Genomic DNA, 15,329 nt, shown 5'->3' with positions numbered 1-15,329 from the left:
CCATTTTCTAGTGGACAGGTTTTTCTAAAAGTGTAAAAACTCTTGTTGATTTCCATCCTGACATCACCCGCTACAGTTAAAGGACAAGTCTCAAAGTATGAGAGGAGAGCTCAGAATCAAAAAGAGAAGTGTGGAATATTATTGTTTGAATGACTGTCCAAGGGCCCCTAGACACTATTATGGACTAAAAAAGCCACGTTTTAAAGATACTAGTAAATCATAGTACAGTTCATGCTACATCAACTTTGTTTATGCTGTTTTTTTATGGTGAATTTTGTTACGCATTGCCCAGTCATTTATTCGTTCCAGTCAAGATGGAGTTTCTACTGTGTTAAGATGTTCTATATGCTCACAGGTGAGAGACTTGGCTTCCAAAAATTTGCAGCCAAATGTGGGGGATGGGGAAGGATGAAAATGTTAATAAAATAGTGAAAAATTGGCTATATATTCAAAGTACTAGAGAACTTATATGTGCTAACAATGTTTTCACAAACAGTGCATGGACAATTTTTTAGCTTATCAAACAGTTTGTGTGTGAGGTTTTTTAATAAAATAATCTGGTCTATTACAGAAATCAGAGAGCAAAAAGAAATTACATATGAAGCCTTTTTTGCAATCTTAAGTATAAATAATAATGCTGATAAATTTTGTTTAAATGTATACTTTTTATTACGCATCTATACTTGGCCTTGTGTCAAGTCTAAATGGGCTTTTAGAGCCCTGTCAAGCTTTGATGAAAAAAATGAGCATATCTGGCAACCTTACTAGCAGCTGGAGTATGACAGCTTTGCCTGGTACTTAGGTTACTATATAATGCTGCCATTTCACTCAATAGGGTGGTTATCACTTTTCTAAGTGTGTGGGCCCTATTAATGATATAGCTCTATATTTTGCTCTAGCCATGCTGGTTTCAGGACTGAATGTGCAGAGGTGGAAATTATGCGCTGTCATTATGACTAGTACAAAAGTTTATAGTATAAGTTTTGAGGACATTTAAAACTTAACATGTAATATCACTCTTATTACAAAATGTTCACTAGCATTAAACAATGTTCTGATTGCTTCAATTTTTTAAATAAAGCCTATTGACTTTCCTCTTTTCATGTCAGTTGTCTTTACTATGATAAACAGAGGGAAATTTAATCTTTTAGATTGATCAAGAAAACACAATTCAAAAGAAAAAGTTAGCATCCAGTACTACTGTGTGTCCCACAGGTTCTTCTACTTTCATCAAAACTGCCTCCACTGGTGAGTTAGAGGAGCATATTGCAGCCACTACTGGTGCCATTACTGTTGCTAGCACATCTGCTGATGTTGCTGTATCCAGTGCAGTGACCACCTCTAGACAACCTTCTGAAGAACGAGTACAAGCTATGAATATAAGGAAATCATTTCTGGAGTCGGCCGCTTACGAGGAAGCACTCTCTCTTCATCAAGCAGATTTACAAAGCACAAGAAGACGACCAAGAAATGCTGAGCAGATAGAAAGAACTAAAGAACTTGCAGTTGTTACTCATAGAGGTATTGGATATTATTTTACTTGTGCCCATGTAGTTATTAAAAATATTTTGTATAACTTAAAAATGAAAGTTCAGGTATCCATGCAGAAAATGTAATTGAACCAAATGGGAAAGGGATTAAATCTGCCCAAATTTGAGTTCTAGTGGGGCAGTCAGATGGAAAAATGAAATTAGTAATAATATTGTCTTGGTTGTTTAAATTGATTTGATTTATAAAAAGACAAAATGTATAGATAAGGAATTTTCTTTTGATGTGACTTTATAGTTTATATCATTATATTTCATAATAAAGCCTAGTGTAAGAGACATCTGAGGAAAGTTTGGAATATTTGAGATTAGAATATGAATTTATTCTGCAGATGTGATTAGGCATAATTAACCATAGCATTAAAAATGTACTTTATAAATAGCTGCTGTTCTAAACCATTAGGTGATGCAGTTGTATTCATCTCCCTTCTGCTTAAATCTTCAGCAAAATTTTGGTTTTAAAACATCTGTATGTTTTTCATTCTATCAAACATGAAATCAATGATTGAAGCAACATTTATAACACTAGGAAATTCAGCAAATATTGAAGTGGTAAAGCAAAAGATTTTATATATTTCTATATTGAGATGATCTAATCTGCATGCTAAAGTACTAGTAATGAACAATATTTGGAGTATAAAAAAAGCATTATTTGCTGCGTTAAAAAGTAAATGTCGATATCTGAAACAACAAGCTGAGAAAAAGTAGTGCTGGGATGTCTTAATTTAACCAGCAGATATTCAGAAAAAAATTGCATGTGGTGTGTTTTTAAATGAGCACAATTTCAGAAAAGGATCAGCTTAGTTTTGCAGGCTAATGTTGAATTTCAGTGGAAATTGGAAGTATTTTCTGGTTATTGGTTGGTATAATTAATCAACACTTCAGTTTGTACTGATTTTGTGGCACTCATTTCAGAACGTCTTTGGTCAAGTTAAAAAAAGCAGGCTTATTTTCAGTTTTGAAGTGAATGTTTGAGGACCTGTAATATCTTCTAATTTAAAGACATGGAAATGTACTAATTTGGCAGTTAAAAGTGGAAGTAATGGTGACATACATACAGGTTTTTCCATTTCCTGTTTGGAATCATTACATGCAGTATGCTCTCCATTGTTTTCCCAGTGTTCCTTTCTTTGACCTATTCTTTAATACAAGATATAGGTAATACACATACTTCACATTATTTTATCATATTAATGTGCTAAACACTAGATTATGAAAAAAACCAAGAATGATTTAGTCACCAAGATACTGCTAAAATAATGTTATGGTGCTTATTTTTCACATAATAAAACAGTACTACAGGTATGACAAACCACATACAAGTGAAATCAAACTTGTATAGACCTTAGTGGAGAAGAAAGCCCACACCTAGTTCAGTGTGCATTGTATTCCCTCATGCAACATTGAAAGTCTTGATTTTGCTAGCATTGATTATACAAAATCTTTGAAATTTCTTACTGTGTCTGTTACTCACGGAAAATGTGTGCATGCTATTAAAAGGATATTCCTATACTGAGTAAAAATTGAGCCTTTTTACTCCACAAACTGCCAATATTTGGTAACAACCATTAAAACACATCAAGTGAACTTCAACAAATAACCTATAATTTACTTCCATAAAATATTCCGTACTAAAAAGACACAGACATATTCTGAAGGAATTTTTGTGAATGTGAGATAGTTTCTAATTGACTTGAAGGAATTTTCATTAGGGAGGGATGTTCCACACGTATTTCTATAGAGTTTCCTGTAGGTTATGACTGAAGTATTTTAACCTCTGTTTGGCAATGTATTATGCACAGAATCTAAAAACTCCTTGTCTGCTCTGCATTATTAAATAACTATGGAATTATATAAGAGCTGCTTAAGAATTTTAAATTACTTCATTTTAAAATTATTCCTCTGTTTAATAGATATTAACAGTTAGTTTTTACTTTGGAAATGCATTTTTTTGCTGTGCTCTAGATTGTAATTTAAGAATTCTACTCCCAAATTATGCAAATTAATTCATAATTGAGAAGACAAAATTTAATATACTAAATATTATTACTAAAACTTACTATGTATATGTGTGAATCTTTAAAATTGTAAAAAATGATTGTGCGTATAGAACTAACTTTTTTGAGAATATTGCTGGTAAGACCAGAATAGTACAGTTTTATGATACATTAGTGTTGATGCAAACTCGTAACTGCAGAAAAAGAGTAGTACTGTTGGCTTCAAGGGGTTTGTTCTATGAATATTCTTTCAATGCTGTTTTGTTTTGTAAACATTTTTTGAAGTGTATGCATGAACGAGAGGTATAGAGAGAACTAGAGGTTTATATGTATTCAGAATTCAACTGCTAGGTGTAAATTGCTTTACTAGATATACTGTCTGGCCCTCAACAATAATTTAAATTGTGTCAAAGGCTGGCTGACAAATACCTTCTCCAAGCTTATTAGCTGGAAAAAGAAACTATAGCTGCATTTGGTGAAATACTTTCATTAGAGGTAGGGAAGTACAAGTATTATTTCATAAGACAGTAGTGAGATCTCTTGAGGAATACTGGACATGATTATGGTTTCTTCATCAGCAAGAATTCAGTCTGAATCAGATGAATAAAGGTACTGTAATGGTGTTACATTTTTCTGATCATCCAATCTTACAAAACAAAATGTAAGGCAGGATGAAAGCATAAATTTTGAAGTGAATGTCAGGATGTAGAGAACTTAAATAAGGACAAGTTAGTATATAATATATAAACATTTTTATCAGGGAGATGAGCAAGAAGAGTTCTTGTTATTGGAAAAATGATGCCTTCTTGTAGATGGAGGTAATAGATGAAGGATGAAAAGCTTACTTTCAAGATGTACCTTGATAGGCTAATGAAAAATATTTTTTTTCATTAGGAGGTAGGATAGCTGGAAGTGAAACATAGCACCTTTTGGGTCCTTAGTTCTAATGAAACCAAATAGTCAAATTCAGGAAAGTTTAAGTCCTCCTCTATTCAGAAGAAGGGGGGAAGGAAGGAGATCCCTAAACCCCTTTCATTTAGTTAAACCTAGGAAGTTCAAATATGGAGCTTGCAGTAGAAATTATTTTTGATACTACAGTCACAGTTTCTAGGATGATCTGTGTTTTTCAGATGTGAAAACAAGGAGGCAATTAAACATCATAGAAAAATGATAGAAACATGGTGTTTCCCTGTGGGTTTTTTTCCCGTTTAAGTATTTAAGAACTGTTGGCTTCATCATGACTAAAACAATAGAGGATAATGTGACATTTTTTTCTTTTTTACTATTTGTGTTTCATACAATATTAATTCAGTTTAGTAATGCTGCTAGTCCTGTTGAATTGTTCTATAATTTATATCAACTACAAATTTTACTTAATAAGGCTCTAGAATTTTTATTTGTGTATATTCATACATCATGAGAGGTATTTTAGGACATTTTCTTGTGAGGGCTTATACAGCATACTTTTACTGTCTAAAGATATGTTAAGAGGCGTATGACCAAATGCTAAAATGCATTTGCACAGTATGCTTAGTAATATGACATAAATTTTGGTCAGTCCTGAAGTGGTCTGGCAGTTGAATATTGATTGTCGTTGGTCCCTTCCAACTATTCTATCATTTATATTTTCAGTATTCATTTTAATATGCAAATACATGTAAATCATAATTAAATGCCCCTGAGAAACAAATAAGTACCAGGTGAAAACATGGTAAAAAGACCTCTAGTATAGTTTGCAAGTCATAAATTAAATTTAGAAAAAATAAAACACCTGAAAAAGAGATACAGAAGCTGGAGGAAAAAATTTGCTTAGCAGACTCAGGCTCAGAAAATGCCAGGCAGTGTTAATGGGTAATGCTAATCATCATCTAGCAATTCAAAAGTGTCTCAGTGCTTTCCTTAGGAAAATGATTTTCAAGAGAACTCTGGATTGTAAAAAAAATTCATGATTCGAAACTTCTCTTTTTAAAGAGCAGAAATGTCACTAAGCATTTGCAAATTTTTAACCATACATTCTCAGTTTGAGGATTGAAGTGTATCTATGTTTTGATAATTTTACTTAACTATTTTTTTACAAAATCTTACTAATTTTACTGATACCTCCATTCTCTATCTTTCTCTATGTTTTCAGCTCTATTTTTTTATTACTTTCTTGTAAAGCCTTTGTAATTTTTCTATCCTCTCCCCTTTATTTTTTATGGGCAGTTGTCTATCCCAGCTTGCCTTATGCCTTTTCATATTTGGCTTTATGTAGTATCTTAGTAATGGCCAGGAAAAATTGAATCAGGGAGAAAGAATCTTGCTGCTGGGTGTTCTTCATTAAACCAGCATTTCTTTTCCTGTCTTACAGGAGAATTTATGATGGTAGAAGGCACGAAGATTTTAAGATTTGTTATAGGAAATTAAATCATATAATAATGAAACTTTTGGGAACAAAAGGGTGTAGAAAGTTAATTCATTATATTGATTTTTTTTAAAGATTATGATAGAAGTGTATGATGATTAATTTGGGATTATTCAATATAAATCTTTAAGGATTTGCTAGAAAATACATATTCATGTATCCAAATTTTTTTGCAGTTTACTTAGAAGCAGGAAGAAGAATGGAGGAGTATGGATGGAGAAGTTTTTTTAAGAGCTGTTAAATATTTTTAAGTCTAGTGGGTAATCAGTGTGCATATGTCCTCAGGGTTTTTTTTTTGTTTCTTTTTTTTTGTTAGTTAAACCCATTGATTAGTTAAACCCAATTGTTAGTTAAACCCAATAAAAATTCATTGAAGAAAATCAATGTATTTGGCAGTAGGATTGTTGTATTTTATATTTCTAAGATTATTTTTATATAAGAAGTTTCGTATATAAGTTTTCTTTTAGGAAAAATTAAAATTTCAAGAAATAAGCATAACACAAATGTAATCTAGCACTCAAATATTTAATCACTAAATAACATTTGCTTAATATTTCATAATACTTTAGGAAATACCTATTTAATAAGTGAAAAAAATCACATAGATATGTTCTGTTTGGTGAATGAACTCTATAAGTGATGGTTTTTTAATGTCAAGATTTTTATTATAGAAAAGGGATAATAATACCCTAAATTTCTTGATATCTTCCCACTTGAGAGAAGGAAAGGAGATAATTTTCCCTCCAACAGTCAAGTCTAGAGTGATTAGAAGGAAGAAAGGAAAGAAGAAAATTAGTCATATTGATTTCAGTAAAGGACTTGTGTTAAAGTTTTTATTTAATTCTTGCCTTTTGTACTTCCCTGTCAGTTTTCTTCTCAGAACTTGTTTCTTCTGTTTTTTTTTTTGCAGTTCCTGCAATTCTTAATTGTTCTTCATTACACTATACATGTTTACTTCTATAACTGATATTTGTCTGATGTGTTGTGTCATTACTTTCCCTTGGTATTTCAGGTTTTCATGTTTCGACCACTTTGACCATTTATACCAAATTGTTGCTATAAATCAGATGTATTGTAGTTAGAATATAAAAAGCAATGTATCAGTAGTGCAATTATAAATTAATATTAAAATGCACATATTAACCATACTTCCTTTTAAATAATTATTTTTCAAATTATAGAAATTTGATATACATGTAATATAGAGTATATTAGTGAAACTATAATTTTGTTCATTTTAAATTATTATTAGGGCACTAATTCAGTGCAGCAATGTGGTTGTTGCAGTAATTTGAAATATAAATCTTCTATACAATTTGATTTGACCAGGGTACTTTAGAGTTGAAAGGGGTGGAGGATGTGTGGAAATGGATGGAGGGGGTGGATAGTAAATGAAAAACTAAGATCAGCTCACGTAGAAAGTGAAAAATTTAAGAATATGAAAAGTGGATGTTTCGCTGCTTTCAAATATGTTCATATGTTCTGTATGGCTTTTCATATTTAAGAAATCATTAACTTGTGCAGTTCATGCTGTGCTACAAAAACTGGTGAGAATTCATGTTCTCTAATGCTGACTTTCAAGACACAGACAGGTTCTAGAAGATAGTGCTGCGTTAGTTGGTGTGTTGGGTTACAGTGAAGTTTGGTTGGGTAATCATTAGGTTCAGAGATTTTTAATTTAAATTTCTGAAGCCTGAAGTGCCATCACATAAAAATTAAATAAGTTTCTATCTCTTCCCTCCCATGCCCACCCCATTTGTGGAGTGCCTTGAAGTGGTGTTCCCTAAGATATCTGGATATTCAACACTTGCATTGTTAGAATTTGGAAATTCTGCATAATTAGTTGTATCACATGCTTAGTGAATAGGATGTGAATGCAAAAAAAAGAAAAAGGAACTGACCTTTATGTGAGTAGATGCGAGTAGTAAATTAAATGCATTCAGGCTGTGAATGTTCTTCTGGAGGTAATACAATGAATTTTACATATGCCAAAGATGAATTGGAAGTATCATGCATAATTTATTTGGCATATCTGCACATGAGCTGCAAATGCATGAAGTCCAAAGTTTATGAGACTCTTTTCTCTGTCATGAGAAATAACAGTTGTTGTGAGTAAAATCTGCCATTATCACATATTGAATATTTTAAATAATCAGTGAATTGCTGGTCCTGCATAAGTCAAAATCAGTTCTGCACGGTATTTCAAGCAAGTTTTTTCTGTCACTTCAGAAAGCAGTTAATTTAATTACTCTTTATTTCTCAGATAACTGGTTTTCCCATAGTATTATATTTTTGCAGATGTCATTTAAGAAGGGCTGTATGTACAATCTAGAAATAATATCTTTGATATGATGATATTGTTCTCCATTAGCTGAGTGATAGTGAATGTAAAGTAACAATACTTCTGGAGGAGGGAAGGGCTGTTTCCATTTTCTACTATAGTTACTTGTAGTAATGCAACCTGAGTGCCTACTTTGCACAGAGCAGTGGTGTTTTAGTCCTCAGCGTTTCAAATACTGTTACTATTTTATCTGAAAATTTACAAAATACAGAAATAACAAGCTGGAAACTTCCTTACATAAATGCTGTTGCATAACCAAAACAAAGATGTATATTTGTGGGTTAACAGTGTTTTAAATAAGTATCCTTCACATGGCTGTATACCCTGATGCTTCCATATTGTAGAAGCAAATTTTCCTTCTTGAAATTTATGTCTCATTTGGCCCTCAGGACACACTTTTCCAATGAAGCAGGAACTGTGTCAACAGAACAATCTTCATTCAAAATGAATTTTGTTTTCCAGTGTTTGAGAGTTTGCTGTATAAGGTTGTTATACAAATTTTACATCGAAGTGGGTTTTTAATGATATATATGCTTAAAATGTACTTACCTGAGGCCCTTTTTAATGCAGTACCTATCCTGAAGTATAAAATGCTGGAACTGTCTGACTTTGTTCTCTCCCACAAGTGTTTGTATATGTCTGCACATGAATTTGCATAAGTATAGATAATTGCACATTCTTTTTATTTAAAAAAAAGAAAATACCATATTTTAATGGTCAGCATAAAAATGGGTGCCTAAAATTTTGCCTGTAGGTGTTGGAATCTTCATTATCTTACATGGATGGCCATTTTGGTCAAAAACTTAAAGAAAATAATTCAGAATACATTTCACTTTAAGCTGGCTGCTTGAAAAGTGTGCATGTCCCTGGTTTGTCTGTTGACTGAATATTAGCTCACTCATCTGTAACGCAGAAGTTATTACCTGGACTTCCTTCATTACTAGGACAGTTCATATCCTCCTCTCCTTAATAAAGCATTCAGTTCCATTTTTCTTATTTACAGAAGATATTGGGCCTTCTAACCTTAGAAAAGGTTACAGAGAGAGAGAGAGAGAGAGAGAAAGAGGAAGGTGGGGCTGTTCAGTCTGTAGAAGTGAAGGCTTAGTGGGCACTTTGAAGCACCTTCAATTACCTAAAGAAGATCTGGAGAGGGACTTCTTATTACATGACCATGTATGTAGTGATAGGACAAGGGGGGATGGCTTTAAGCTGAAAGAGAGTAGTTTAGATTAGATATTAAGAAGTTCTTTACCATGAGGGTGGTGATGTACTTGAACAGGTTTCCCAGAGAAGCTGTGGATGCCCCATTCCTGGAAATGTTCAAGGCCAGGTAGGATGGGGCTTTCAGCAAGGTGTTTTATATCCGAAGTTCTCCCTGCCTGCAGAAGGGAGCTTGGAACTAGATGATCCATAGGTGACTTCCAACCCAAACCATTCTATAATTCTATAATAATAATCATTCTCTATTTATATTAAATGGCTTGAACTGGAAAAAAAACGTGGGAAGAGTTGAGCAGAAATCCCAAGGTGGATGCTTAAATTATTTTCAGGGTTTTGACATAATCTGATTTGGTTTCACAGAGTTCTGATGCTACTCTTTATGCTTCATGAAGTCATGTGATGAAAACTAGATTCAGGATTGTCAGAGATTTATTGGGATAGGAAATGTGCGCCAGTGTTCCTTTTCCTCCAAAAATAAATAATACAAGCAAACAAACCTGCTGTCTTTGTCTATAAATTTAAAACAAGCCAACCAACTAAACTAGAAGCCATAAATATTTAATTAAGTATTAAAAAAAATAAAAAATAAGCCTCTCCTTGTGTTATAACACTGGACAGATGGTTATGTCATATAGGTTTCTATAAATTTGGATTATTTTTAAGATATACTTTTGTCTTATCAATACCTTCCTATTACATTGATATGTCTCCATAGGAGAATCCTACTTCATTGCTGTCATCTATTTTCTTGGCTCTTGGCTGTTCAAAAATAGGAGAACATACTAGTCTGACCATGTTTAGCTATTTGTAGCATTGTTACTTTTGAACTCTTCTTCTTGAGTAAAATGGGCATATAAACTCATCTCATGCAAAAGTAGCTATCTTAAGACTAGATGAACTGAACTCTTGAAGTGTCTGTTTTTCTTTGTGGATGGCTTAGATGTGCACAACTACACAGTTTGCTGTCGTGAATCCATCCTCTGAGACTTCTGAAAAGTGAAATCCACTTTCAGTACTTCTGTCATGTGTTTGACATGCAAAATAATGCTAATTTTGCCAAGTATAAAATAATATATTTATTGGGTAGGGTATATTTTTGTGGTGGTGTGATTGTTTTTATGTATGTTCATGCACATGCAGCCCAACACATAGTTTAATGAAGGCATGTTTACCATGTAAATTTTTATCACTACTCATTCACAGTGTATTCAGAAACTGCTGTTCAATAAGTCAACATACAAACCCCAGCTAGTAGTAAAATTCTTCTCTTGTAAAGGTGCTTTAGAGAACTGGAATTGTTTAATTTCCTCTTGGTGTTTAATGATGCAAATGATTATAAAAATCTTTGATTGATTTCAGAGTTTTTACCAAGACACTCCTTTAACTACTTTCAATTCTACCTTAGATCTTGTGAACTCTTCTTGTGTACATAAAGTATGAATATGTCATTCAGGTGTTTCAGAAGGCGTAGAGACAAATGAGAATAAATAAAGGACAGTCTTCCTTTCTTATTGTGTTGTTATGATGATTTCTGAAAATAAAGGACAGACATGTCTGTAATGAGAGCATTTAAACCCATTCCAGCACCTGAGATCACATACACAATACCACTTCCCTTTTGCTTAGGTGCTGGAAGAATGGCTGTCTTCTGATGCATGTGGAGTTACTTTATACTGATCCTCAAAGAGAGCCAAGAGAGGGTTAGAACCATAGTCCAACATCCATATTTACATAGAAGTAACATTTTAGAAAGCTCAGATAATGTGAAGATAGCATTACTGTTATTCCAGTATTGCACTACTGTAAGAAGGTACAGTTCTTGGGTCTATGATTTCCACTGAGGATAGACTTGCTTATGGACTTCAACTCATTTGGAGATGGGGAGGGGCCTCTGCTATTAAGGGTAAAAAAAACCCCAAAATCTAGTATTTTGTGGCAACAGATATGTTTCACTTCTGCAAATAATGTGTTTCCTAGAGCCATGATCAATGTTTAAAACTTATATTATAATAACACACAACTAAATTTACATTTTGCCTTTTGAGATAATAGTGTTTCTGTATTTATAAGAAAATATGGTATCTTCAATCAGAAGTGTAAAAATATTTGTTAACACATCCTGCATCTGTTGTATAAATTGTCTTTCTTAGTAGTACACTGTTTCTTCTGAATCTGATTCTGCTCTTGTGCTTAGTAATGATACTTCTGTTTATAAAAAGATATCAATAATATTTTGCTACTGTGGTATTTATACCTAATGTAAAGGTTCTTTGAATATCCATTGATTTTCCGTAAGAACTAAAGGGTATGAAAAATTCTTTGATGATGTACAGTCTCTCTTCTTATGTTAAGTTCTCCTAGACATAGTTCCTTTAATCTGTGCTGTTTTCATCAGCAGCATTTCCTTGTAGCCAACATAAAACATCTTCTTCCATAAAGTTTACAAAAAATACAGAGTGGCTATAGTGGCTATAAAGCCACTTCAGTATATTGTGCCTAAAATCAACCTATACTTTAAAAATTTTTAGGAAATCCGTTTTAATTGATAATTCACTGCTCACAGGCAAGCATATTAGAGATGAGGCACTTAGTTTAATGATTAATAAGGAAAGTTTCTTGTAGTCTTTTTGCTTATTCTTGCTTACATTTTTTATATATCTTAAGTTTTGGATTCATTCTCTTTTTATTAGTTGTTTCAAAGATGTATTGAGGCCACAGGGTTTGCCTGGCTTGACTGTCTTTATCATAAAGCCAGCCTGAAATAAGGACTTTTACAGAAACAGATGAGCTGTGGGCCTAAGGAAGAGGTCGGAGCCAGCTTCCTTCTGTATCACATTTTGCAAATAATAGTTTTCAAGCTAGAAAGAAGACCAGCTGCATAACCAACGGCCGAACAGCAGACTGTATTTTATTTTCCGTACTCAAATACCTTTTTTCTTCTTCTTTTTTTCTTAACGCAGAAGAAAGAGCTATTTTAAAGCAAACATTTATAAGTATTTTCATTTTCCAAGTTCCATATATGTGTTTTACACAATAATGTGGTGCCTGGAAATAAACACTTTTGGCCATATTTTTTTTTATTAGTTATGCAGGAGAAAAATTAAGCTGCAAATCTCACTTCTTTTCTTTGTCAGGTATACAAATTGGTCTCAGTATTTATTTTTGTAAATTGTTCCTCACCAAAGGTACAAAATCTGAACTTGTGAGGTAGCCAGTACTCTAATTTGTATATACTTCCATGATAAAATTTGTCAAATGAAATGAAATATTTTAGATTGTATTGCCTGATACATGTTTTTGTTTTTGTTTTTGTTTTAACTAGTGAAAAAGGCCATAGATTTTAAATCTAGAGGATTTAAATTGTTTCCAGGGAAAGACAACAGCAACAAGTTTTCTATCTGTGAGTGTACTCCTTTTTTGTTACTTTTTTCTAGTGAAAGAGTGAAGTTTGTGGTGTGTTGTTTGTGTGTAATTATTTATGTATTTCTGATAGCAGAACTTGTTTCTCCAGTCTGCATGGTGGATTTTTAAATATGGTTCTACTCTAAAGACAGCCTTTCTATAAATCTGGCATTGTAGAAGGACATGTTATTTTGCCCTTCACAAAATTCAGTAATTCCACAATAAATTTACAGTATTTGCAAGGAAATAAATATTCAGCCTCCTAGGAGTCAGCTGTAAATTTAGCTGTGAATAGGAGATCTGTTATTTTCATTGAACATTAGTAGTAGCACCAAACACTGTGCAAACCAAAGCGTATCCGCATTTACAAGTGCACAAACACATATGGGGTCACTTTTTGAAATTTTTAAAAATTCATTAAGTTTGACATTTTAACTGATTAACTAAGTGTAGTTTTAAAAATTCTGGAGATCATTGGTGCCTTTGAGTTTAATTACAGAAATTGGAAACTGAAAGTGCTTAACATCTCAGTGGACCAAGTCCTGATTAAATCATAAGGACGAGTCAGGCAACTTTCTGGCACAAATTAAATAGGTGTGTCTCTAAATACATTAAAAGGATACTTTTGAAAAAGAATGTGCCATTTTTATAGAGTACTTTTTGGAATAGAACCACATTTTAAATATTTAGAAGTAAATAAAATGGACTGAATGTTTAGCATATGTTGGATTATACTACATTTCATTATTCTTCACAGGACTGAAAGGACTGGCTTTTGAAGCTCCCTAGGTTGGACATGATTACACTAATTGTTTTATTTAAAGTATTGGTGATGGATTCAGTTTCCAGAATTTAGCAGGACGCATTAGTATATGTTCTAATTTTCAGTGTTAGATATTAAACTGTCAAGATATTAGGTATGATTTATTTTTTTATAGAAAGATGTCTCCAAGCAGCAAGACCCTTTAACATTTACCAAGTCTGAAAAATAAAGCAAAACACACTTCTGTTCAATTTTTGTAATATAATGTATTGCCATATTCAACTTCTCTGTAAACTGCATCACCTAAATAGTTCTGTAAGACATTTCTGATTTATTTGAAAACTTTGTATCAAGATATTTAAAAACAAATATTCTTTTTATACCTATTGGGTGCATGGAAAACAGACTGATCATGCAGCAGAAATAACAGTAAGGTAATTACAGTAGCATTTATAAAGTACATCACTGAGGTCTCTGTCTGACAGCCCATCTGCGATTCTGTAGTTGCAAATAATAATACAATAATAATATGATGGATGATAAAAGAGATTGTTTCTCTATTTATTTTGCACTAATCATTAAATTTTCTACTATATAAACTTTAAAAGAAGTTCCATATTTATAATGAAGTACCAGGTACTCCTGATATGCAAAGCTGATTGTTATGAAATTCGTGATGAAATTTATCAATATATTTTTAAAGGTCTTTTGATAATTTCGCATGTTATGATACTCTACGTGAAGCTGGAAACTTCTTTATCTTAGCACCTTGATTTGTACCTTTAGTGATCATAATCTTGTCGTAAATAGATAACTAATATTTTATGTTGCAATCTAGCATTTGATTCTCTAATCACTTTAGTAGCTGAGGATATTGAAGACAGTATTTCATAAGAAGCTAATGTATTTGGCTGTTGACTAGGTAATTTTCTCAGTGTGGCCTCAGCTGGGTCTGTACTTGCATTACAATGACAGATAGGGTCCTTTAAAAAAAATGTCCAACATCCAACTGTTAGTGAAAATAAGGATAAGTGAATACATATTTGACATTACACCTTATATTAGCAATATCTTTAGAAATTTTCATCTAGCATTCTCATCTGTATGTCCTTTCATTATTTTAAATCTTTTTTTTTTTAATGTATCCGTTGTATAATATTCAATACTAATGCACAGGTGATTTGCACAGAGTAAAGCCAGAATGGTGGGTGATACTTGATATGATTATACACTTTGAAACAAGTATGCATCAGCTTCAGTTTAGAAGTGCTGACATTAATAAATGGATTAATTGGCAGATCTAATTCAATCTGGATTAGAACTCCAGAGTTTCTTGATATCGGTTTCATGACCAGACCATGAATGAATGCTTTCCCTAGATGCATTTAATTTATGATGGGAAATCCTTTCATTGCTTATTGTCATATGAGCATCTGGGATGTAAAAAATATATCTGTTGAATTACATGGGGATGTATACTGAAAAATCAAGCATTATATCTATAAAAGCAACATCAATACAAAAATCCTAAACAGTGAAATTAATTTTCACTGGGTACATAACAGAAATCAGAATGGGTTTAAGATTGAGTAAATCCATTTTGAAACGGGGATCAAATCAGAAATCAATATCTGCCTATAACACTTTCCTCTGT

At 32.5% G+C, this 15,329-nt stretch overlaps 1 protein-coding gene across 1 annotated transcript in view; it reads left to right on the top strand.

Annotated features, from left to right (window-relative positions):
• Window positions 1–15,329, top strand: part of CSMD3 (CUB and Sushi multiple domains 3) — a 596,977-nt gene that overhangs the window by 241,892 nt on the left and 339,756 nt on the right. The window contains exons 7-8 of the mRNA XM_085053430.1: window positions 1,216–1,521; window positions 12,833–12,910. Of these exons, the coding sequence (XP_084909556.1) occupies window positions 1,216–1,521; window positions 12,833–12,910 (384 nt within the window). The remainder of the gene's footprint in view (window positions 1–1,215; window positions 1,522–12,832; window positions 12,911–15,329) is intronic.

Source organism: Lichenostomus cassidix, chromosome 2 (assembly GCF_008360975.1).
Source record: "Lichenostomus cassidix isolate B80296 chromosome 2, HeHo_3.0, whole genome shotgun sequence".
Lineage (NCBI taxonomy): Eukaryota > Metazoa > Chordata > Aves > Passeriformes > Meliphagidae > Lichenostomus > Lichenostomus cassidix.
The sequence above is the reverse complement of the archived record's forward strand: the minus strand, read 5'-3'. Positions and strand labels throughout refer to the sequence as shown.